Source organism: Danaus plexippus (assembly GCF_018135715.1).
Source record: "Danaus plexippus chromosome 9 unlocalized genomic scaffold, MEX_DaPlex mxdp_24, whole genome shotgun sequence".
Taxonomy (NCBI): domain Eukaryota; kingdom Metazoa; phylum Arthropoda; class Insecta; order Lepidoptera; family Nymphalidae; genus Danaus; species Danaus plexippus.
This window is the reverse complement of record NW_026869847.1, coordinates 1244090-1269004: the sequence shown is the minus strand read 5'-3', so window position 1 is coordinate 1269004 and position 24915 is coordinate 1244090. Positions and strand designations below refer to the sequence as shown.

Below are 24915 nucleotides of genomic sequence, written 5' to 3'. Positions count from 1 at the left end.
AAAGTTATAACTTATAACTGAGACAAGTGGGCTTTCTGGTCGAGCTTACATTTTCTTAGCACTTTAAAGCCCTCAGAGTTTCGAAATCGGCATGAGAGGGGCCGGTACGTTGATACCTGCCCGCTTCTTGACGCTCCTTGGCCACTTCTGTGTGCTAGTCACTTTGCTATGGGAGAACAATCGGAGTGTTCGTCTCTGTTTGCCCAGCCACTATGTAGACAGTCACTTCCAGACCTATCACAAGCGGTGAGTAACCAAAACCTCGTGAAATATCTTCTTAGTATGGTTTTAACTATAGTTTAAGTCACCGGATCCAAGATATTTGAAGATTTTATTAAGTAATTAACTTCGTTGACGATCCGTGACATCACCCGCTTTCCGTTTGAATTACTGCAGTGCAGTGCATAACAAAGAAACACGTGTAACAGTGATATCACTTGAATAATTAATCTCATTCATTAGAAGATTTCACTCTTTTAGGTTTCTTCAATTTACCTTCATAACAAAATAATTCAAGATAATAAAATAATTAGAATTTTGTTCTTCTATAGGAGGGTGTCAATAATTTAAGACTGATAAATGATTAAAAACTTATTAAACTAAGACACAAAATCTTAAATAAAAAAATAAATCTTTGTAATTTCAGTGTATCACAGAGTCATCTTGACTATGTTCTTGTAAATTAAAAAGTTAATAGCCAGTTAAGTCCAGTTGGATTAGTGTATATTATGAAAAGTTTGTTTGATGAAGCCATTGTTACCCGCATGAGAGTCCAACTGTAAATCGCACATCGCGCAGGGTTGAATTTCCATACATATATATTTATTTATCTGTGCATTCTTATTTATTTGTGCAATTATCTTCAGTTACTATATGTTAATTGCAGTTACAGATTCATTTGTTCTGTCGTTTATTGCTAGTGTATGAATTGTGTTAGATTATGTGTTTCTAATAAATTATTTGAATAGATTGTTTACTCTATAAATAAGTTGGATATTTACTCTCCATGATAACGGAAATCATTTTACCATTTAATGTTTTTGTATAATAAATTCTGAATCTATTGTTAAATGCCACAAATCATAGTTATTTAACCTAAGAGAATACTTTTTTGACTATAAATTAAATGTACGGCAGCAATAGGCTTATTCACTGTACGAAATGTTTTATATTGCTTAGGCATGAAATGCGTGATTTATTTGTTAATGACACGTAATCTGGCTTTCATAATTTTATATGCATGCAATAAATTATTTACAATTGAACATTTTATTCATTAATTTATTATGTATAGTGATATGGGCCATTTTGAAGTACCGCAGCCCTACTTTCTTCACGCCTGTAACCGGTTAAAACCGGTTAAATGTTTTCAGTTTACAAAACATGGTACACGACGTGGTTTGTAACGGGCACGTAAGGCGTATTGGCTGTCAGGTCGGAAAACGTCTCACGTGCGACAACATCACGTGACGTTTACAGAAAAGTTATTAAAAAAAAAAATTGTAGTTAAATTATATATAATATATAAGAAATTGGTGGACAAAAATTCACATGACACCCCATTGAGGTGGTGCGTCGCGCGAAACGTATATATATGGGCTCTTCAGCATCCAGCGAAGTGAGTTATTATTTATTAGTAATAAAATTTACATATTATGTACGAATACACCGGTTCCGTTGGGTTCAAAGTCCAAGGTTGCTCACAAATAAATGTCTGCTGTGTAATTATAAAAACTCTTGTGAAGGATATTGAAAAAAATATAAAGAAAGCATCAGTGAGCTAGTTGTTATAATAAAATATACTTTTAATATATTTCGATATTTAACGTATGTGATTAATATGCGAGTGAAGTCGTCGCACTCAGCCAGTTAAGTCGAGACGTTTTATGAACGTATTATTTGATTATAACTTAGAATAAGTTTTTATCTAGTGACGAACGGTTATGCTTGTAACATGGCTGTAGGGACGAAAACCCAGGTGAGTAAAAAAATAAATATAATTTTTTTTTTTTTCAATAAATTGTGACATGTAATAATAGCGTGGAACCGTGTTTAATATTTTAAAAGCGTAATATGTGTAGATTTATACTCTGTAATATTCGCGTACACAAAGCAAAAATTTACAAATAATTACTAGATATTATTAATACAGATAAATTGGAATCACTTGTGTTATGAGGTTTTAAAATTCGTTATTTATATTTTATAACTGGTTTTTAATACATAGTTTTTTGTATTTTAAATGTACAAAATTTTACACTAAGGTCGACGGGACTAAATTGGTTGCGGCGATGGATTGCGTGGAACGTCCTATTTGATCGTATTTAATGTTCAGAAAATAATTTTGTACCATATTTATATGTTATTAACATTCATAAGACCGTAACAATACGTTCTAAAACTCGTAACTAAATGATAGAATTCTGAATTACTCATTATTATTCAAGCTAGCGATTACCGAACTGTGAAGTCAGGTGTAGTGTTACAGATGTGCCATAAATAATTACATGCTTTGGCCTCTGTGAATTCGTGAAACGGTTGTGTTTATTTTAAGTTTGAATTGTCACATTTTATAAGAAGCGTTGCCGTTTTCATTTAATATTAAATAATGTGCTGAGATTTATGTATCAGAAAACTGATAACGCTTTGTTTGCGATTATCCATATAGATCTTATATTTACTTTGTGTATTTTATTATTTTAAGAGTTTTTAAAACAGTTCATAATTTAATTTAATTTTTTTTAAATATAATACAATTTAACGTATAATACCGTATTTGCAACACAAAACATTGAATTTCGAGTACATCTGTTTTTATTCCAAAGCCAGTTATCATAAAAAAAAGTTATTTCAAACTTCAAAGTCAAACATTGTAACCGTCATTAATGTGTTTTTTTTTATGATTATTATACTGTAATCACGATTTTAAGAAAAAAAAAATTAAATACCTTATCGAAATATATAGAAAGTAGATGATTAAAACAAAAAGTTCAAACGGTTGTGAATTGGAATATAAAAAAGGATTTGTGGAATTCACTAACAACTCAAAAGGTTATTAAAAACAATGATCAAACTTTCATATATATTTTCAATGATCTGGTAATTCGCAAATAATATGTATGTCCCAATATGATCACGGTTGCTGCAAAGTAACCGAAACGCCGGGAGTACGTTGTTAAAAACACCTAATTATAAAAGCGTAGTAAAGACGAAAAATATTAGTTTTATTTCAATATCCTAAACTGTTTATTCTTTACATTATATATAACTGTGAACCATGAACGGTGTGAAGGTTTGTTTCTAAGTGACAAAATTTTATATCTGATTCTAGAAATAATTATCGATCACTTAGTAAGGAGAGCTTGTAGGTGTGGACTGGAGACACATTACTATGGCTGGTGCTTACTATGGTGCAATTTCAGATTGGTGGTCGGGCTTGCTGTTTCTGTTACTTTCATTGTGATTGAATTCATCACCTTCATCCTCGGAGTCACCATGTTCTCATCATCTGTTGCCCTCACCTGTATCCTTTTAACATTCCTTTATCTTAACGTTTTATAATTAGTTATGTAATTCAATAATAAGTTATCCGGCTTAAGTGTAACTGACTATCGATGTCCGTAGTCTCAATTTAGATAAAATCGGTTGTTACGTAAACATGTTATTGGTTCCCATTCATTGTATTATGACGTGCTTATATACATAATCATGAGTTATTTTGAAAAGCTATCACCGACAGGTCCAGACTAAACTAGATTACGTAGAACTAACAATACTAATGAAATTTATACCTTTGCGCGTCAATCGTAGCTAACACTGAAAATATAATTATGTATATGTTACGCACAAAGATCGAAAACGCTCAGTGAGTGGAAAAATAGCCCACAACGCGTTATGGTCACAGTAAAAAATCCATAGGCGAAGCAGCAATCGCATTGTTTTCAATACGCCATTCTGTTTTTCTGCATGCATATTTATTACTTCTGATTGTGACAGCATTCATTGGTGCCAATTTTACGATCAAAGATCGAGAATTTTTAAAACGTTTTGGTTAGTTTTCCTGAAGTTGAAAGAGGACGTAAAGAACCCAGGTATGTAATGCACGCAATAAGTTTACACTAACTGAAACCAACTTTATTCACATTTGTGATGTGCCTTCAAATTCGTCGTTAACACTTCGCTTACGAGTATAGAAGTATAGAAATATATATATATATATATATAGTAGTATATTAAAGCTGTTCATTGCCAGTGTTAAGATCGAATAGCTTGTCAGCCAAGACGGGAATTTCGCTATTTGGTCTTTCTGTGATTGCCTCAACTCGGTATGCGGGTTTTCACTGGAGCAATAACACGAATTTCGCCCTATGGGTTTTTTATTGTGACCATAATGCGCTGTGAACTTTTTTCCGCTCATTCAGCGTTTTCTATCTTTAAGCGTAACATATACATATAAATAGAATTGGAGTGTCTGTTTGTAATATTGAAATAATCCTTTTTTTTACTACACGCATTACCTTCCATATATTATGGTACACACACCAAAATAACATTATTTACAATTTTTGTCTGTCCGTCTGTCTGTCTGTGTGTTCCGGCGAATCTCGGAAATGGCTGAACCGATTTTGACGAGTTTTATCGGTAGGTAGCAGGCGCGGCGTATGCGGCGCTTAAAAGATTTTCATTGTTTTTTTTACGCTGACAGGGTCGCGAGTAACAGCTAGTATAAATGTATAAGTAGGAATGTGTTGTATACTCGTATACCTGATGATTCTTAACGATATATAATCAGCGATCACAGGACATGGTTTCGCGTCCATCTTCCTCACGTATTTCATCATGGACGGCTGGTTCTGTGATTGGTTCTGGATAATCTTCTTGTTCTGTTCTGTCATACCATTCGTCACAGATATCTCAGTTGCCTTTGTTACTTTATGTTTTAAAAAGTATTGATTACAGACTGATTTGTTTACTAATATATTTTTTCGCTAATAAACTAGGTAGTTTCAAATTGAGAATATTAAGTAATTTTTTTAAATATATGTACTAGTGTTTACAAAGTGTAATCATATTTGTTTTGCTCCTGTATGTTATACATCTATCTTGCTATATCGTCTAGATAAATCAAAGTGCAAGTGCTTTCACATTTACCGTTATCCCCCCTATTTCAACTCACAATACTATCTAACGAACCGCTCCGTTTTCTGTGTAGTATTCGCAACTGACAACAAAGTCGTTTTCTTTATATGGCATCATATATTTGTTATTTGAAGAAGTAAGAACAATATATTTAAACGATGAAGGTCACGGAGATCTTCAATAAACTATTCGTAAGTCCGTTTGTATCATTAGCACAGAAATATCAGAAAGTTTAGTTCCACGTAATATTATTTAAAGAACTGTCAGAGTTTTTAAAAACAGCCTGCCTGTTTGTCATAGTCTAGATATAAAATAAATGACATTACCAACTGGTATTGGTCTTTAAGTGCCTTACTAATAACGAGGTTACAGTGCTCCCACTTATTATCCAATCTCGAACCGCAAAGAGTTTTAACTAAACCTCAAGATATATCTCATGACATATGTACATGTATGTGTATAATCCGGTTCTGACTAGTTTTTACAAATATCTGACATAAAATGGTTTAAGATTAATGAAATAGTTTCAGAATATATTTATATTGTCTCTGTTGTGGTATTACTTAAAGGGTTTTAAATTTGTGTTCAATATTTGTATGTGATATTTGTTTTTTGTTCCAAGGTAACCAACGAGCACCAGCACTTGACAAGTTCTAACGAGTACAAAGCGGGATGGTCGTTTTACTTGGTCCTGGCCGGAGTGGTGACCACTCTCGGCTCCTCCCTGCCAGTCGGCTACAACATCGGAGTCGTCAACACGCCGGCTGAGGTGTGAGGTCACGTTATTATGGTTAACGATAAAGACTTCTCTAAGATGAACTGTCCTTATCGTGCTCACGGATTAAGACAGTCGTTTCAAAAATCAATACGCTAAGAATTATAAATATTGAATACCCTAAGCATTTTATAACTTTTCATTTAATTTAAAACAACTATAATATATTTTTTGTCATATAGATATTAAAGAATTTCTGCAATGAAAGTTTCATCAGCCGGTATGACCTGCCGCTGGACAATAGATGGCTGAACGTGCTGTGGTCGGCCGTCGTGTCTACGTTCATCGTGGGCGGCTGCATCGGATCGCTACTCGGCTCGGTGCTGGCCGACAAACTCGGCCGGTAACGAACTACACAAGCACTACCTTCAATTCAATTCAACCTTCCCAGGCCCCACTTTTTCCTTGTGACAAATTTCCTTATAAATGTTTCAGTAGATCTTTTTCTTCGTCATTAATACCGTTTAGTATTTTCCAAGATCGTGAACCAGATTGTAATCAATATATCCTTTGCGGTTTTTCTGTTCTTCGCATCGATCATTTAAAACGTTATCCGATATCACGTCGGCACGCGGCTATGATATGTGAGCAAGGAGGTTTACTTGGACCGTGAAATTTTACAAACACATACGCTCCGACTTGGTCTTCTCATTATTTTCAATGTCCTCATGAAGTGTCGATCTTTATAAAACGTATTATATCCAAGCATATCTTCAAACAAATCTATCTTATAATATCATAAAATTTTAAACAATTTTCTCATTAACACGCCACTATTAATTAATACATATTTTTGCACGACTGGTGCGACTGGTGCGACTGGTACGACTGGTGCGACTGGTGCGGATTAAAGAGACGAAACCTCTTAGCATTCAATGGATTCACCGTGCGGGTGCCGGGTCCATTGCGTTGCAGGGAGTGGAGCTTCAACAGTGCCTGGGACTTGCGACCCAGGTGTAGGTTTAAGGGGCCCCTAACTAACGCGCGTTAAACGCTCACCTCCACTGTCCAAGCTCCTCTCCCTACCTAACCATATTTGAAAAGAACCTACTAGGGCTGCCTTCGAAGTACGTTCCAAGAACGAATTGATGTGAGTTCTGGACAGGCCTAAGTCTTTTAGTAGGTTGTAGAGAGATTTAGCCGTTATACCTCTCGCTCCCACTTCTACCGCGTATAAATCCACGACGAACCTATTTCGAGTGAGTTCGTTTGTGAGCTCGTAATATTTGTTGACCTTGATGGTATGGTCTTTGGGGATGTTGGTTTCCCAAGGAACCGTAAGCTCTATCATCACAACGCGCTTTAAGATTCGCGAATACATGAATATGTCCGGTCTGGAGGCCGACGCACAAATATCCTCGGGGATTTTGTATTGTTTTTCACACGTATCCATCATTATAGTCCAATCCGTAGCCGCTTTAAGGATGGAGTAAGGCTTGACATTTGTTTTTATAGTCCTAATGCCCTCTCTCACAAAACCTACTGATCGCTCGTTTGTGGTTATTCCTTTTTGCGCTCTGGCTACCGAAAGACTAACCGCTTCACGTATGATTTCCAGAACCCTATCGTGACGACGCGAGTATTGACCGCTATCGAGGAGTACCCTACATCCCACTAACAAGTGCCTAGCAGTTCCAACTGCCTTCCCACAGATATAGCAAGTCTTTTCGGTACCTTTACCCCATCTTACTAAATTACTCTGATCTGGGAGAGTCATCTGGAACGCATTGAGATAGAATTTTAGCAATGCTGGCGACCAATCATGGATTAAGGTGCGCCATTTTAGTGCTAATGGGATGCAAAAATCTCCTATGTCTAACCACTCGTTCTGCATTTCTAAACTTATTGCATGGATCTTATATTTATCATTCTCGTCTTGTCGAATAAAAGACTTCAATATATCCGTATCTTGGACCTTCCTACTTGATCCTAACCCTACTCTGTTACTTTGCGCTCCTATCATAAACTGCTTGTGGAATTGAAGCCTTGACTCTAGCTCTGGGGCATCTTTGTCTTTTGGGAGCGATGTAACGACGTCATCCTGGGATTTCCCCAAGATGTACCTCTTGGAAACTCTCAGGTGTTTATAGAGCTCCGATGGCCTTTTTAGACTCATCCCAAAACTATTGCGATCCCTAAATAAAGCCGATGAATCAGCCGTTAGCGCGAGCCCGAGCCACAACTTCAACATCTTTATGACGCCTGCATCTAACTTTGACAAAAGGGTTTTATTAAAATCATAAACGAGGAAAGGCCAATTTAAACGTGAAGTTAGATAATTATCGTAGATCCAAGCTTTTTTAACGTTACTGATCTGTTGGCTATCTACCTTGTTGAGATCGTTCAAAAAGCTATCTACTATACCTTCCAAAGATGGAGTACGACCTATATTATCAATCTTCCGACCGAGAAATTTAAATGGTGCATTTTCTGTAACCGTAGAAATGCATTGACCGCCTAACGATAATCCCGGATCGTATGAGGTGTATCTTGTACTCCGCCTACCGAGACACAGACAGTGACATTTACTTGGTTTTGTCCTCAATCCATCGGTCCACTCACAGAATCTATCCACTTCATCTAATAGTACTTGACAGTGTTTGGGGTTACGTGTCAGTATTGCGAGATCGTCAGCGAAGGCTAAAATGGATTCCGTGTATTTATTATTAAACTTGAACCGATACCCCCATTTTTTCTCGTTGCTGGTTAATTTATCTACTAAGATGTTAATTACAATATTAAATACAATTGGAGACAAACAGCAACCTTGAAATAGTCCTACATTGTAACTAAAAGTTTTTGAATGGCCTTCTTTAGTTGTTATAGAAAACTTTAATTTTGAGTAATACGACGCGATCATATCAGTAACTAGGGGCGGAAAGTTGTACCATCTCAGCGCGAATAGCATCAATTCGTGTTGTATCGACCCGAACGCATTCTCTAAGTCTATCCAACAAACTGTAATTTGCCTCTCGCTTTTCCTAGCATCTTTTAAACTCTCCGACAGCAAAGTGTTGTGTTCTAGGCATCCAGAAATTCCGGGTAAAAACCCTTTCTGGTGATTTGGCCTAAAATACCTGTTGCTCAGCATGAATCGCGTCATTCTCGTTTGTAGAACTGAGAAAAAGATTTTGGATATAGTATTTGTTAAGGCTATCGGTCTAGTATCTTTTGGATCTGTGACTCGATCTTTTTTGGGAATGAGGACAAAAATTGCTTTCCCGAAGCACTCCGGGATTTGCTTCCTTGACCAGATTTTATCGTATATATATGTGAGATGTTTACGAACCGATGGACATTTTTTAAAGACTATATATGGGATACCATCGGGTCCCGGCGCAGATTTAGACGATTTTTTCTTTATCTGAATACTTATCTCATCTAGCGTTGGTGGAATGCCGTGGAAATCGAAACGAGGAATTCCAGGTTTTTGTTCGTTGGGATCCGCATAGAGTCTTACACTTTTAGGCACTTCGTATGTGCTCTTAAAATGATCGTAAATTTGTTCATTGGTCAAGAGAAGCTGTCCGCGTTCTTTCTTAAAAATGGTTTTCGAATACTCAAAAGGGTTTTTATCAAAATCTACTTCCTGTTTTGCCCGGTCAAAATTATCGCGATTTTCTGCGGTTTGCGCCGATATTCCTTGAATTAACTTTAGAATCGATCTTAACGCCCTAGCTAGTTGATGACTAAGGTGATTGTCGCCTAGGGCTTTGGCTATACGTAGATTTTTTATTAATTCCCGTTTTTTCCTCCTCATTTTTATCTTGAAAGAATTGTCTTTATTTTTGCGAGCGTAATGATTTCGAGGTGGATATTGCTCGTTAAAGTAGTCGTAAATAGTATTTTGGAAAGTTTCTACTCGCGAGTTCAATTCCTGCTTCGAGCCCGGATGCTCTAACAGGTCCGCTAAATTGTCGTCATGAACTTTCCAAGTCGATTGTTTCATGTTTGGAATGCTAAGACGTGTCCGGATGTCAATGGACTCCTGGTAGTTTCCAGTTAATGGTTCACCATGGGATACATGAGGGTCAACTCTATCCGCAGTGAAAGTTGAAGAACTTACCGACGATTGTCGTGCTTCAACACCATTATGTGTTTTTAGATGTTTAATGTACCAGGCTCGTCTCTTGTAATTTTTCCCGCACGTAGGGCATTTCAAATCCGTATTCGCGCCGTTTTCGCCGTTTACATCGACCGGTGGACAGATCTTTCGCCCCCCCTCTCGGACTGTCCTAGGGGTATTTTTCTTAATAGGACTTTTAGCTTCGTAAATCCCGGGCTGGGCTTGCTAGGCCGTTGCCCTCGGCTGTCTTTCCAGCAGTCATCTGTCTTTCCAGCGCCATCTGTCTTTCCAGCGTCAACTGTCTTTCCAGCGTCAGCCCGACTCTCCGGGCAGTCGTTTTAAATGAGACGAAACCTCTTAGCATTCAATGGATTCACCGTGCGGGTGCCGGGTCCATTGCGTTGCAGGGAGTGGAGCTTCAACAGTGCCTGGGACTTGCGACCCAGGTGTAGGTTTAAGGGGCCCCTAACTAACGCGCGTTAAACGCTCACCTCCACTGTCCAAGCTCCTCTCCCTACCTAACCATATTTGAAAAGAACCTACTAGGGCTGCCTTCGAAGTACGTTCCAAGAACGAATTGATGTGAGTTCTGGACAGGCCTAAGTCTTTTAGTAGGTTGTAGAGAGATTTAGCCGTTATACCTCTCGCTCCCACTTCTACCGCGTATAAATCCACGACGAACCTATTTCGAGTGAGTTCGTTTGTGAGCTCGTAATATTTGTTGACCTTGATGGTATGGTCTTTGGGGATGTTGGTTCCCAAGGAACCGTAAGCTCTATCATCACAACGCGCTTTAAGATTCGCGAATACATGAATATGTCCGGTCTGGAGGCCGACGCACAAATATCCTCGGGGATTTTGTATTGTTTTTCACACGTATCCATCATTATAGTCCAATCCGTAGCCGCTTTAAGGATGGAGTAAGGCTTGACATTTGTTTTTATAGTCCTAATGCCCTCTCTCACAAAACCTACTGATCGCTCGTTTGTGGTTATTCCTTTTTGCGCTCTGGCTACCGAAAGACTAACCGCTTCACGTATGATTTCCAGAACCCTATCGTGACGACGCGAGTATTGACCGCTATCGAGGAGTACCCTACATCCCACTAACAAGTGCCTAGCAGTTCCAACTGCCTTCCCACAGATATAGCAAGTCTTTTCGGTACCTTTACCCCATCTTACTAAATTACTCTGATCTGGGAGAGTCATCTGGAACGCATTGAGATAGAATTTTAGCAATGCTGGCGACCAATCATGGATTAAGGTGCGCCATTTTAGTGCTAATGGGATGCAAAAATCTCCTATGTCTAACCACTCGTTCTGCATTTCTAAACTTATTGCATGGATCTTATATTTATCATTCTCGTCTTGTCGAATAAAAGACTTCAATATATCCGTATCTTGGACCTTCCTACTTGATCCTAACCCAAAGCATTAATTAATAATTTCAGTAAGAAGGCGACAATATCAACCAATATCCTGTTCATCTCCGGCGGCGTTCTGTTTGTGTCGTGTCGAGCCGCCGACTCGGTTGAGATGATGATTGCCGGGAGATTCCTGGTGGGGCTGGCGGGAGGTAACGATATCAATTGTATAGAAAATTCAATTAATTAGTTGAAAAATTTGATTTTGATCCATATAAATGCGAGCCTTCACATATTCACGGTTACTATAAAGTTTGCTAACTCCGTGCGGGCCAACCTCCAGCCGCCATATATAAAATATTCTTCATTGCTGCTGTGTTCATTCCGTTTATGCGATTCTTGGCTTTGTTGGGGAAATTTTGAGTTAAGTATAGTTATTTAAAAGTTATCCAAATTCTCGAGGAGGTCTCTCATAGTGAACTTCCTGAATGAAGTCGTTAACTTAATTTCTGTCCCTCTTCAGGTTTAACAACTAGTATAGTTCCTATGTACCTGGCGGAGCTCGCGCCTCCCTCGCTCACCGGCGCTATGGGGGTCGCCTGCCCCATGGGCGTCAACGTAGGGGTTCTGGTGGGGCAGGTCATGGGGCTGGACTCTCTGCTAGGTGAGGAAAGTCATATTAATGCATCTATAGAATTTCCATTTAAGAACAGTACATCGAAGTCCCGCGATGTTTATAAGTAAAAAGACAATGGTCATATTAATAAAATAAAAATATAATAATTTGTTGTTTATATAGTAGTCTTTTTTACATCGTTTTTTTATTATATTTTTGGTAATATCGATAAAACTATATTTAGCTTTCGATCACTAAACTATGTCCGCTTCCTATAGCTATTATATCAGTTTGACACATGACACTTGCTCAGTTTGACATGTGACACTTGTTAAAAGAGCAAATGTCAGTATGTCAAACGATTAAGTTTCATTTTGTCAAATGTCAAAGGACTAAGTGATAATTGTACAATGTAAATTGTATTAAGATCTGATCGTATATATATTATATATTTACTAAACATGCAACAATCTCGCGTAACACGGCGTATTCAAAAGAAAATCAAAGTAATATATAAAAATTGCGCGCGGAGGAGGTGAAGCTTCGCAGTGTCTACATGAAAACAGGAAGGGGTAGAAGTTAATTTTTACTGAACTCATATTATTTCTTTAAATCAAACTTTATAGACATGCGCACCGTGCCCCCGCCCATTTATTTTCTCCGTCTCTTTCTATCCCCCCTCCCCAGGAGCTTGGAACGTTTAAGGCATCCTTGTTGGTATATATAATGTATGTCGCTCGTGTTGCAGGCGGTCCGGACAACTGGCCATACCTGCTGTCGTGTTTCATGCTGCTAGTCGTTTTTAGTTTACCCGTGCTGTGCGTATTGCCGGAGAGTCCCAAGTACCTGTTTGTGGTGAGGAGAGATGAGGTCGCCGCTCTCAATGGTCAGTTTATGCCCTTATACTTCTTAAATATATGTGTAAAAACAATATTTTAAGTTTTACTTGTGTTGAAATTATTATAAATGTATATTAATCAATACAGATAGAAATATCTCATTATTTTTCAAGGGAAATGACATCCTATTAATAAGGAATAATGTTGAATACGTTTACATTGTCCAGAGTTGAGTCGCGTGCGTGGTGAGAGTGTGTCTCGTGTGTCGTGCGAGCTGGAGTCTCTCAGGCTGGAGTCGTCGTCCAGGGCGGGGTCCCTCTTGGCCGCCCTGAGAGACCCGGCCCTCCGCCTGCCGCTGCTGCTGGTGTGTGCAGCACAGGCCGGACAGCAGACCAGTGGCATTAACGCGGTAAGTCGTTATCTGATACCGACGCCTCCTTCATATCATGTGTCTTCCAAATCATTCTCGTCTTTACATGTTTCAGTTCAGACGAAGCTGATAAGAAATAAATGTGTTCATTGTAATGATTATTTTTTTTGATTTGTCGAGATATCGGCAGATCTATTTTAGGATACTTATTTCTCGTGAGTTAGAAATCGGCTGATCCGGATCATCAAATGATATAACCGTAGCGATGGTCAACGGTACACTGGGTTAGGTTTACAAGTGTCACCCCCCCCCTCCCCCCGTCCCGCCACATAAATAATGTGATAGATATTCTTTAATCTTGTATTGATTGTTCACATAACACTAATGTATAAAATGTCCGCAGAGCTTGTATATTGATCATGCCAATGAATTACTTATCCGTTAATAACCCGCCTGCCATCTCCCGCAGGTGTTCTACTACTCGCAGAGTATCTTCCGCCAGGCGGGGCTGTCCGAGCACAGTTCGCAGCTGGCGAGTATCTCGTGTGGCGCCATCAACGTGTGTACCGCGGTGGTGGTGTCCCGTGTGGTGAGTCACTCCGGCCGCCGTCCCCTACTACTGGGATCCACACTTGCCGCCACTCTATCTCTGGCAGCGCTCGGATTCGCCAAAATCTATAGCGTAAGTTCCTGGAATATATATATATATATATATTAATCGTACATCAGGAATATAAAGATAAAATCATTTCGGTTATCAAGTCAGCTGTCGGGAATTGACTCGAGATTGAATTAAGCAGATGCACATCAAGCCGTCGTAACGGAAATAACACTCAATGACTTTTTTTCTAGAAATCTCGGTCAAAGCTTAGTAAGGGACCGTGGAGATGCAAAACGAATGTTAAGATGCTTGTAATATGTCCTTATTTGGAGGTGTTTGTTTATCAGTTACTGATAACTTCGCTAACATTAATGATATCCAACAGTAAGCTCCCCCGTGTGTGTCTCATGTGACGTATGATTTAAGTCCTTAAGATATGTCCTTCTGCTAGGATGCTGTATCTTGGATGCCGTTCGTGTGCATGTCTGCTGTTCTCGTGTATGTTCTGGTGTACGGCCTCGGTCTCGGTCCCATACCGTATTTCATAGCTTCAGGTGAGTTATTAGTATTGCAATAGTCTGTTAGTATTTCGATACTCAGTCCAGCGAGACGAGATAATTAGTGTAAACAAGGTTTAGTACAGGAGCTCTTATTAAATATTATATGCTGTGATCCTCGATCCAAAATATATGAACTCTTTTACAGAACAGCCATGTTTGTTTACAACATTTATCTTTTTTCATTGGCGTCTCTAAAAGTTGAAAATCTTAATTTTATTACGTACTTTCAAAGGATTATATTGAAAGTCATAGTAAAGTAAGTATTGGACACATATAAGACGTATAATAAAAAGAGTTTCTGTATGGTCCTGCTCTGTGTGGTGGTATCTCAAACATTATATTATTGTATCTACACTACAATAGATGCTTTGCTTTGTATCAAACCCCCACATTTTCTGTGTGCAGAGTTGTTCGAGGTGTCGTCTCGGTCGGCGGGCATGTCGTGGGGTTCCCTGGCCAATTGGGGCGGGAACTTCGTGGTGGGGATGACCTTCCCAACCATGCGGGACACCCTCGGCGCCTACTGCTTCCTCGTGTTCGCCGGCATTACCGGAACACTCTTCGTTTTCCTTAAGTAAATATCATTATTATAGAATATTGTATAACGAAGAATTATTTTACACGAAACATTTTTTCATTTTATTCACATAACGTAGGAGGACTCATGTGAGAATATGTTACAGATTATACTTCCCGGAGACTCGAGGCAAAACGCCGGCTCAGGTGGCAGACCTGTGTAGTCGCGGGTTCAAGTCCCGGCCGGTGAGGGCGTCGCGACTTGACATGTCTTGACATGACCCGACACGGTCACTTGCAAATGTCGATGTTATTAAGGAAACTTTTAAAAAACCTATTCTTATGTATATTTCTTACTTCAAAACAATTTGTCATTACTGCTGACATGAACTTGTCATAAATAATATTTTGTCAGCCAATTTGCGATGTGATATCTGCTACGCATAAAGTGTTTTGTAACTGCCTTAGGTTCCTTGAGAAATTGGTATCACGAGGGGCCTTATGTTAGAAGCTGTCATCACTAGGCCTCTAATAAGACTTAGTGTTGTATATGAAAAATCTTTTTTTATTCACCAAAGTGGAGAATGACAAGTGAATTTTGTTTACAAAATATTTTAATTAATTAGGCCATTTTTTGTAGTGTTTCCAACGACCAAATTATCTGATTAATTTTAATTTGTCTATTTTATTGTTATGCCACTGCTTTTTTATCTGTGGTTAGTATTTATTTTAAGCTAGAGGTCGCTTTTTATATGATTTGTACAAAAAATGTATTAAAAATTATCATAATTATTTAAAAATCTGTGCAATTTATTTATATAAAATAAACCGAACCAAAAATTATATATCTTAATGTGAGGCTTGTTGAAATTGGTTTTTAAATCCTCTAAATGTTTGTAATTTGTATGTTTTTCTACTTATTATGTTTTTTGTTTGATGTTTGCGGTTTTTAAAGTACAAGGACTATATGTTTGAATTAATTCCAGGCGTACGAGACGCTGGCTATCAAAACGTCCTTCTAGTTTTAAGATTATAATAAGATGTCGTCTCGTCTCGGGAAAGAAAATACCAATTAAATTTATACGTGGGCCCAAGGCTATAACTGATATCGTCTTAGAGTAAGCGTTTTTGATAATTAAAGGTGTACTTAATAATTTATAGGAAGCATTTTTGGTTTTTAAATATCATAGCATAATTTTAATATGTGAGAATAAATATAGTGCTATAATATTACAGAGTGATTTTGATTTTTACCTTAGAATATTAATGATTGAATAAATTGTTTGTATTCTCTTATTCATAAAAGGTTTTATTTTATTAAACGATTTATTTTAGTAAAGAAATAAACTATATATTCACAAATCAATCATAAAAACAACAGTTCTCAGTTATACATACTTGTTTACCTTTCCGTTAAATAGTAGCAACAATAGTCACTAGATGGCGCTCACCTTTATGTGGTAATTTTCTACATCGCGGTGATAAAATTTCCGTCCGTCGAATGACTACCGCCGGCCGCTCGATGCTCGTCACTCTGGTTTCCCTTCAAAACGTATAAATCTTTCGCCTTTTACTAAAGATTTCCGTGGAGGGGAACACTCAAATGAGTCTAAACTCTATTTTTGAAAACCTTACTTCGGTAAGGTTATATAATTTTGTATGTTCACTAACAATGGTATACTTGCACAATGTTGTAGGAGGGGATATTGTTAAACATTTAAAACATGAAAATGACTATTTACTTAATAAGCGTGCCAATTTTTATATTCTTAGTAAAATAGTCGCGATTTTCATTTCTTTATATATTATAACGGATTTAATACAAATTCGTTTAAAGAGAAAGAGACGCGGGCCTCGCTGACGTCACTAATGTCACTTCTTTTAGTGCGTTCCATGATATTTTAAATTGAAACTAATTATCCTGAATGTTCTCGTATTTCAAGAAGATTCTTTATAGTCACATTCTTCAACGGTCCACACTCCCTGAACACTGCCGTCGTGCGTCCAGACGTCGTATTTATACCAGAATTCAAACATAGTTCTATTCTCCTTTTAAACAGTCTTTGATTTCGTTTTATTTTTAACAATAATGATTAATATCAATAAGTTGTTATAATAATTGATGACAGCCTCAAATTATTTTCACGTTGCATCCATTATTAACGCTGATATATATAATTCTTCATAGTTCATATATTGTTAGCGACATCAATGCTAACATGATCTCAGGTACATTCATATCTCATATTTATATTATAGGATATTACTATAATCACTATTTCTAAATAATTAACAAATTACAAAGACGATATAAAACCTTTTCCTGGTTAGAGTGACCTTTTTTCCACATATTAATAAATCGACGTCTTTGAACAGAATCCTCTATAAGACGAACATGACACGTGACTATATGGACAGAATATAATATGAAAGTGACAGTTTTATAAGTGTTTATATATGAAAGATTGTGACATTTCTTCCAATATGTATATTGGTTAAGATATAAGTTAAACTCGACACATCTGAAACAGTAGCTGAGAACTTTGTCACGTTTAAAATTAGTAAATATAAAGTACAAGTAGTGGCGTGCACAGAGATTTGGGGTAGGGTAAGCAGAATATGTTTGAAAAAAAGAAATACCAATTTTCATAATTTCCTCCTCTAAAATATTGATAATGATAAAATCTTTCGCAAGTATTCATTTAAATGAAACTAATATATTCAAATTACTACGCGTAATTTATTATTTTTAACGGGCAGACGAGATGTCTTTCGTGATCACGGTTGCTGTAATCAAAACGTCCGGAGTATGTAGTTTTTAAACATCATAAAATACGCGAAGTAATCCGAAAATATTAGTTTCATTTAAACATTTATAATATTCGTGCATAATGTTACAGCAGCCGACTTCTCTGATCCGAATCAGAACGAACATGTATATATTTTTTGAATATCTCAACTACCTCTGAGCCACGAAAGTACCTTAAAACGATAACGATTTGTTCATCACCGCTTTATAAAAGTAATTTAAATCGGAATATCCAGTGTACATTCAAACATTCTTATTATTTTAAAACAACAAACAAGGAAGACAGTAACTTATTTGTGTGTACACAACCTGCTAACTTATTAAAACTATCATAATACTTTTTATTAAAATGAATAACATTACCTTTCTTTTAGTTCAATCTCAACTGGTCAACACACCTTCCCTTTGCAATTATTGGAATATTGAAAACTACTCGTAATTAATTTCGACAATCACACATCACCAGCACATAGCTCACAGCTATAATTTTCCATAATTCGTTAATAAATTAATTCACTGTTTACTAATTAGCTAATCAAAACTTATCCACTTGCTCTTAGAAAGACAAATGACAATGTTCAATAATAATAAAATATATGAACATTTTACGAACCAATCAGAGAGTCCCGTTTCATTTGACAATTAACGGACTTTCTACGACATTTCAAACGTTAAAAAGTATGCAGTGCTTCTCGAATACAACATGTAAACATTTTCTTATACAACATGAGATTTGTAGATCGTCCTTGAGAATTTTTGTATGGAAAATAAGCACCGAGTAGTGGTGCCTACCGCCGCTCTGGCTGCATAGCGGCGCTAGCAGTTAGCAGCGGCCGATGTTTCGTTTTTACATTGATAGATAGTGCTTTTAACAAATCGTGAATTAAATGTCATTTTAAAATGTCTGTAAATATTTGCATTTCGTAATGAACGATTAAAAGTATGTAAGTAAGAATTAAATAAAATAGGTTTAGTTGTTATATGGGTAGGCTATGGCGTGCTTATTTGCATCTACGGTGTGCTCGCCAGTGCGTACGAGCAGTTCCTAAGGTTTTTATATTCGGGAGGCGACGCATTGATTACTATTTATATGATAGCGAAAATAAATTAACAGAAAGTTAACTTCAATAATTCTTTATTGTCATATAAAATATATAAATTCACATAAAAAAAAACATCGAAAAATAAAAAACGAAAACTGTATTAGGAAATAAAGATATTATTCAAGGATTACATTACCGTTCGGGTAAGTTGAATCACATCTCTATCCTCAAACATGTCATAAAATAAGAATTAATAAAAAAAATACCCATAAAAATTGTACTTAATATCGACTAATATAAAATTTCAAAAAATGGCTATTTCCTAAGATATGCTTCGAACATTTTAAGTTGGTCCCAGCAGACGAGCAACAGCACCGTGTGAGGTCCCAGGCGGAGGTAGTTCGCCCCCACACCCTTATAGAAGGAGGTGACTCCCTCCGCGCGGAACATCTTAACGAAACAGTCCGACATACCTCGGTATAAGGCGCCACGATTGTTGGCGTCTAGCGCTGGAAGAGAAGTCAGTGTTACCTTTAATATTTATGTTCCGTTAAAGCATTTAAAGTATAACAGAGAAATATCAAGGTCATAATCAGGCGCTCTGACACATGGGATAGTATTCCATGCAACCAAAAATAGCGACATTACGTAACGGGATAGAGATGGTAGCGGAGGTCATGAACACGCCAAGAAGTGAACGGGGACATAAAGAATACGAAATCTATGTAATATATAAAATAGCATTTAACTTTTAATAGATAGAAAATAAGACAACTCGCTGCGGTGTGAACCGATCTCAAGTTGCTCTCGACCTTCCACACTATATGCACTTCAAGCAGGAATATTAATGACAAGGCGATTTAAATCTTACGTTGATTGGACAAACGCGTAGCCACAACATCGAACGGGTTGAGACAGATTGTCATCACAACGCCGCCTAAATTGGCCCCCATAAAGGATAGGGCGAGGGGGGACTCGAAGAACCCTTTCTTGCGGAGCCACTCCTTAGCGAAGGCGAAGCTCACCATCTGCGATCCGCTGCCCACCGCCCCTCGGGGTATCTGCGGCCCAACACCACGGAAAAGACCTTACAGATAATCTTCCATTATTATATAAAACAAAATTGCTTTCACACAAACAGCGTCAACGCCATTCACCTTTTAGGCCTTCCCGTTTGTAAATATGCGCCAGCGCGTCGAATGTCCCAGTATGTCTGTGCTGATGGCCCACGGCGATGGCTCTACTGGCTTGTGCTTGAAGGCGCGTTTTCACAAGAAAGAACGGTGTGCCGGCTATAGAGCCTAGGGCTCCGCCGACGCCCGCGGCGCACGCCCCGCGGACCACCGACGTGCGACCGTCCCGGGAACCCGTCAGGCCGCGACGCTCGCATATACGATACACACCCAGCCTTAAATGAAACACGTTTTACGGAAAACATAAAAATAACAACAGAAACATTATTATTACTACCGACGTAAAGTAAAATAGTAGGCGTGTGAACTCTGACTGTCAAGCTATTCAGTTTTTGTATATAATCAATATAATTATATTTTAATATTTACCTAAAGGTGTTCAAAAAGAACTGAAAGCCGAGCATGGCGGGTAGTCCGTTCTGCAGAGCGATGATACCTTCGTTCTTCGCTATAGTGAATAGGCCGTGGGGTACGTTCTTGTAGACTACGGCTTGTCTCCCTCTAGACACGAGCTCGCCCTGTAGTTGCAACCTTGTTTTCACTACTTCTATGGGGTTTGTGAACAATGTAGCGAACATAGCGGACGTGCCGCCCATCGCCATGTCCGTGACGTCACGGAGGACGCCATCTTTAGCGTGTGACGTCATCACTACACGCCCTGCCGAGATGTTTCTTAAATAAATATGTCTGGTAGTTTAAAAAAAAGGGAAATATAGTAAAATAGCATCTGGTGTACAAATAAGAGTCTGATGTATGTAGCAACGGTTTATTTCTATAATCCAGAGCTATCTATTTGACATAACAATAACAGAATCCAACACTGGACGAATACAGATTAAATAATAAACTTGTAATAAATAAAGAGGTTTTGTATGGTGGAGTCTTTATTAAAAAAAAAACAATAAATTATAAAAAAAAAATAACATGACGTAACATATGATTATATTAAAACAATGGTATCTGGTATTAAAGAACTCTTTGGCTGATTAATCTCTACAAATGCTTATTCCCGAGCTAATAAAATACTGCATTTCCTTACAACGACTAAGGCACCTTCATTGTAATAAATAATTCAAAAATATCCTTCCGTAATACGAGATTTCCTTAGCGATGCTAACAACGACTGAGAACATTTTTAACCTTAAATTATTCTCATTATAATTCAATTAATACACATTAGTGTTAATTACAATTTAAATCCGCTCGCTTCCGGTCACACACACATACACACACACACACACGTCTATAATCAATGATAGACAAAACAAACTAGATAAAAGTCACATAGCTTTTAACGATCTAACTAATAATACATTGAGGACTTATTTAATCAATGTTCATGGTCTTCTGTAAATCTTTAAGTACATCCCAGAACACAAGCAGCAGCACGGTGTGTGGGGCCTGCCGCAAGTATGAAGGGCCCATGCCCTTGTAGAAGGCGAGAAGCCCCTCAGTTCGCGTTATCTTGCGCGCGCAGTCCGCTATGCCGTCATAGTACACGCCGCGGCCGGAGGCGTCGGTGGCTGGAATTAGTAATATTAAGATATATTATATTAATAATAAAAATTAATATTTTAATACGAGCCGAGGTCGGACGAGTCCGGCTGAACCGTCAGGTACATTGTCTGCCTTTCGTTTATAAAGGAGAGAGTTCGTATGCATCCGTGCATTTGATATTCCCTCGAATAAACTTAATGATAAAATAACTCATATATAAAAACTTGTAAGTCATATTTTATATTTTCAATGATCTACGTTAATGTTATAACGCGTGAAGATTATTAATCAAAACCTATTAACGCTCCGTATGTAGTAAGCCATGTGTTTGTAAACTTAGACTAAGCAAATATAGTTTACTGTATGAAGTTAAGTAAAACACGGCAGATGGCGCCGATAGGTGGTTATATAAATTATTTTAAGTTCATTTTAGTTCTACACATATTGTTATGTCCACGCGGGCGGAGTCACGTGCGAAAGGTAGTTTATAATAGTGATCTCAAATATGACAGTGACCTTGATTGTAAAGGCGCGTCATGATCACGTCCATGGGGGTCAATACGATGGTTTTGAGGACGGCGCCGATGTTGCTCGCGACGAACGACGACAAGTACTTGGACTGCTGGAACACGTCGTTGTTGTCCATCCACTCCTTACACCTGGAAAAATAATGTCACAAAAAAAAATGTTTTCACACCTGGAAATCTTTATTATCTGTATTTTATGTAATGACCTTTGAATATTGGTTGAATATCTTATGCAAGCTTCTATGTACACACGAACAATCTAGTTGCCTTATCTTATCAAGCATTTGTTTAACAATAGTTAATAGTGTATCAATGTTAATACAAAGAGGTCTTTGTTTAATTTAAATCATCGTCAAAAGCTTTAGAAAAAAACGTTAAAATACGTATATGATGGGAATGATTCTGATGATGCAATAATTAAAATAATGTAGATAAGTTCGCTCACACAGCAAAAGACGCTATTTGGGACGCGGATCCGATGGAGTTTCTGATCATCATGCCGTGAGCTCCCCTCCATAAACCAAAGAAACCGTTCCTCTTGTATATATCTCTCAAGGCTTTCCACGTCCCTGGATGGCCGTGCTGCGTTCCGACTGCTATTTTTCTTGACGAGTACGACATGAGCTGCGTCTTCACTAATTGCAGGGGACTCCCAACCAGGCCACCAGACATCCCAGCCACAGATCCAAAGAACAGACTGTTCAGGAACAGCGTATTGTTCTGATCGTCACGGAGGAGGCCGTAGTTATCAGCGTGTTGGTATATACCCAGTCTTAAAATGTAAGAAAATTTTACTGTACCGCCAATATTAATATTAAAGAAAAAGAGAGTGTATTTGAATTTAAAATTCCAACAAACGCTTACCTCGTGCCATTGACAACTAACTGGAACCACAATGCCGGTACCAAACCCTTCTGAAGGGCAGACATCCCATCATGTTTAACGATTGTATACATAGCATGTGGTATGTTCCTATAATGGACGGAATGTTGTCCCTTGGCTACGAGCTCTCCTTGCAATTGCATCCGAGTCTTAACGACGTCAAACGGATTGCTAAAGAACCCCGCGCCGACTCCCGCCAAACCACCAACAACGAAATCCATACTATGGAGTTGTTTTTACGTTACAGTTTTTACGTTTCATTTGTTAGTCGCAGAAAAAATAAATTTGGGATCAAGAAACCACGAATGTTATTTTCGAACAAAACAGTGTTACAACATTTATCTTCTGCCACATGCCAAAATCTTTAAAAAGCTAACACTTAGTGACGAACGCTTAAATGATAATAGAAACACGTAAAACGGGCCAAGACTGAATAAATTTATATACATTACTTTTTTACAATTTGTAAAGAAAAAAAGAAAAATTGTTAACACAATGGAATGCACAATAATGTTAATGTTAGAGAGGAAATTTTTGTGGTGAGAATAAAGATGAGGTAAAGAAGAATGAGATATGGAAGACATAAAGGTGAGTGCGGGATTCACTATAGAAAAAACGTAGCGTTCACTGCGGACTCCAAAACAAAACGTTACAAAGGATATTTTAATACAGCCACGTTTGTTGTGTATAGCACCTTACTTGAGAATTTAAACTCTATAAAACGTGCTGCATAGAACACTCTTGTCCAAATAAAGTGAAATTGAACACATAGCTTTTACTTAAATTTGTTTTGTATACTAAAGGAGCCTACCCGGTGCCTCCTTTAGTATATGGTCCTGACCAGATTTAAAAGAACTTACTCGAGCCTCGCACTTGCTTAGTTAATTAGAATAACATTAGAAAATAATATTTTTCGGATAAACTACGCGTGATTTATTTTTGTAAAAAACTACATACTCCCGACGTTTCGGTTACTTTTCAGCAACCGTGATCACGGGCAGAGGAGACGTGATAGAATAACATTTGATTATGTTGATAGGAATAAGAGTTACATAACATGTACTCATATAAGACAGCTGATGTAAAATTCCATTGAATGAATTAATAATGTTTTTTTTTTAAGAATGACAGTTAAATAACCGGCGATTACAGTTTTCCTTATATTTTTTTCTCCGTGTAATCCATCTAAATAGATTAACTTATATAGGATTCCATCAAACCGAACAACAGTGTACATTCCTCGGGAATTCTAAATATCAAGTTATGAATTAAATAAATTTAGTATCAACTATAATTTAAGTGACCTTTATATTGTACAAGTTTACATCAGCAGGTTGTACATTAAGTTTCGATTTTAAGATTTATTTTAACGAAAATTGTTTAGTTTATTTTCTTTAACCCTCCGTCGATAGCTAATGTAACAAACAGTGACCATATTATTTATTAAAAAAAAAATTAATGACTGCTGTTAAAGGTACTAACAGAAAACAAATGTACTTCAATTATAATGCCTTGTATTGATAAAACTTTTTAAAATAATATTATTGGAGCAGGAAAATTTGTTATTCACTTTTAAATGATTATTTTAATTTTTGGATTGCAATAATATCTTTTACTCCATCATTGAGATTAATAAATTGGCATTAGTTGTCTTTACATTTTCTCCACTCATTTAAGCTCTTATGCTGGTTAATGTATTTAGCGGAACTAAAAATAGCAAACGTATTTTTTTTAGTTTATAGTTAATATAATGAAGTATATGATATAAAAATATACAAACAAGGTTGAAGTTCAAAAACCATGAATAAAAAAAAATTCAAATTAAAAAATATTTCGCTCTATATCTGCGTAGTATTTTTGACCGAAAGCTTTCCTACCTGCTACTTGGGTCAGTTCAAGTCACCTCTTCTTTAGCGCCATCTTATACCGCTCTATGTTTAAGAATACACGGTAAATTAGTAAAATGTTTCGTAATTCGCTTTACCATCATGATCTACAATGACATAACTGTAGAGTGTCAAATAACAAAGAATGACAGGCTGTGTCAAAATCAGCCGACAATAAACTAAGTTTAGAAACACGTCTTTATTATTGTAAAACATTTAACAAGGAATCTAGT

General features: G+C 37.2%; 2 protein-coding genes and 1 non-coding gene across 8 annotated transcripts; 2 read left to right on the top strand and 1 right to left on the bottom strand.

Moving 5' to 3' along the window:
* The first annotated feature begins 28 nt into the window (after positions 1 to 28).
* LOC116767530 (solute carrier family 2, facilitated glucose transporter member 5-like) lies at positions 29 to 16078 on the top strand. Of its 5 annotated transcripts, none has more exons than XM_032657893.2 (13): positions 69 to 246; positions 3423 to 3523; positions 4793 to 5330; positions 5762 to 5908; positions 6097 to 6257; positions 11431 to 11555; positions 11867 to 12007; positions 12708 to 12845; positions 13026 to 13207; positions 13638 to 13850; positions 14221 to 14323; positions 14735 to 14903; positions 15013 to 16078. In XM_032657893.2, the coding sequence occupies exons 3-13, from the start codon at positions 5298 to 5300 to the stop codon at positions 15119 to 15121; spliced, it is 1521 nt and encodes a 506-aa protein (XP_032513784.2). In that variant the 5' UTR covers positions 69 to 246; positions 3423 to 3523; positions 4793 to 5297; the 3' UTR covers positions 15122 to 16078. The 5 variants fall into 5 exon arrangements, with proteins under 5 accessions (XP_032513782.2, XP_032513784.2, XP_032513786.2 ...); XM_032657892.2 differs by lacking the exon at positions 69 to 246 and adding an exon at positions 2890 to 3051; XM_032657891.2 differs by lacking the exons at positions 3423 to 3523; positions 4793 to 5330 and having other exon boundaries at positions 29 to 246.
* A 296-nt stretch (positions 16079 to 16374) lies between these two features.
* LOC116767811 (U5 spliceosomal RNA) lies at positions 16375 to 16492 on the top strand. Its single transcript, XR_004353339.1, has one exon. It is a non-coding gene; the product is annotated as a U5 spliceosomal RNA (small nuclear RNA).
* Positions 16493 to 18841: 2349 nt separating this feature from the next.
* LOC116767476 (solute carrier family 25 member 35-like) lies at positions 18842 to 24856 on the bottom strand. Of its 2 annotated transcripts, none has more exons than XM_032657808.2 (5): positions 24674 to 24856; positions 20260 to 20548; positions 19855 to 20105; positions 19569 to 19784; positions 18842 to 19206 (listed from the first exon to the last, which is right to left on the bottom strand). In XM_032657808.2, the coding sequence occupies exons 2-5, from the start codon at positions 20535 to 20537 to the stop codon at positions 19013 to 19015; spliced, it is 939 nt and encodes a 312-aa protein (XP_032513699.2). In that variant the 5' UTR covers positions 20538 to 20548; positions 24674 to 24856; the 3' UTR covers positions 18842 to 19012. The 2 variants fall into 2 exon arrangements, with proteins under 2 accessions (XP_032513699.2, XP_032513701.2); XM_032657810.2 differs by lacking the exons at positions 18842 to 19206; positions 19569 to 19784; positions 19855 to 20105; positions 20260 to 20548 and adding exons at positions 20643 to 21413; positions 21904 to 22046; positions 22360 to 22686; positions 22779 to 23018 and having other exon boundaries at positions 24674 to 24832.
* Positions 24857 to 24915: the final 59 nt, after the last annotated feature.

Coding starts and splice junctions, on each gene's coding strand:
- LOC116767476 (XM_032657808.2), bottom strand. CDS start 20,537: ATGACGTCACACGCTAAAGATGGCGTCCTCCGTGACGTCACGGACATG. Junction 19,785..19,854: donor CAAACGGGAAGGCCTAAAAG/GTGAATGGCGTT, acceptor ATTATCTGTAAG/GTCTTTTCCGTGGTGTTGGG. Junction 19,207..19,568: donor TACGCGTTTGTCCAATCAAC/GTAAGATTTAAA, acceptor CTTCTCTTCCAG/CGCTAGACGCCAACAATCGT.
- LOC116767530 (XM_032657891.2), top strand. CDS start 169: ATGGGAGAACAATCGGAGTGTTCGTCTCTGTTTGCCCAGCCACTATGT. Junction 6,258..11,430: donor CTGGCCGACAAACTCGGCCG/GTAACGAACTAC, acceptor TAATAATTTCAG/TAAGAAGGCGACAATATCAA. Junction 12,008..12,707: donor GGGGCTGGACTCTCTGCTAG/GTGAGGAAAGTC, acceptor CTCGTGTTGCAG/GCGGTCCGGACAACTGGCCA.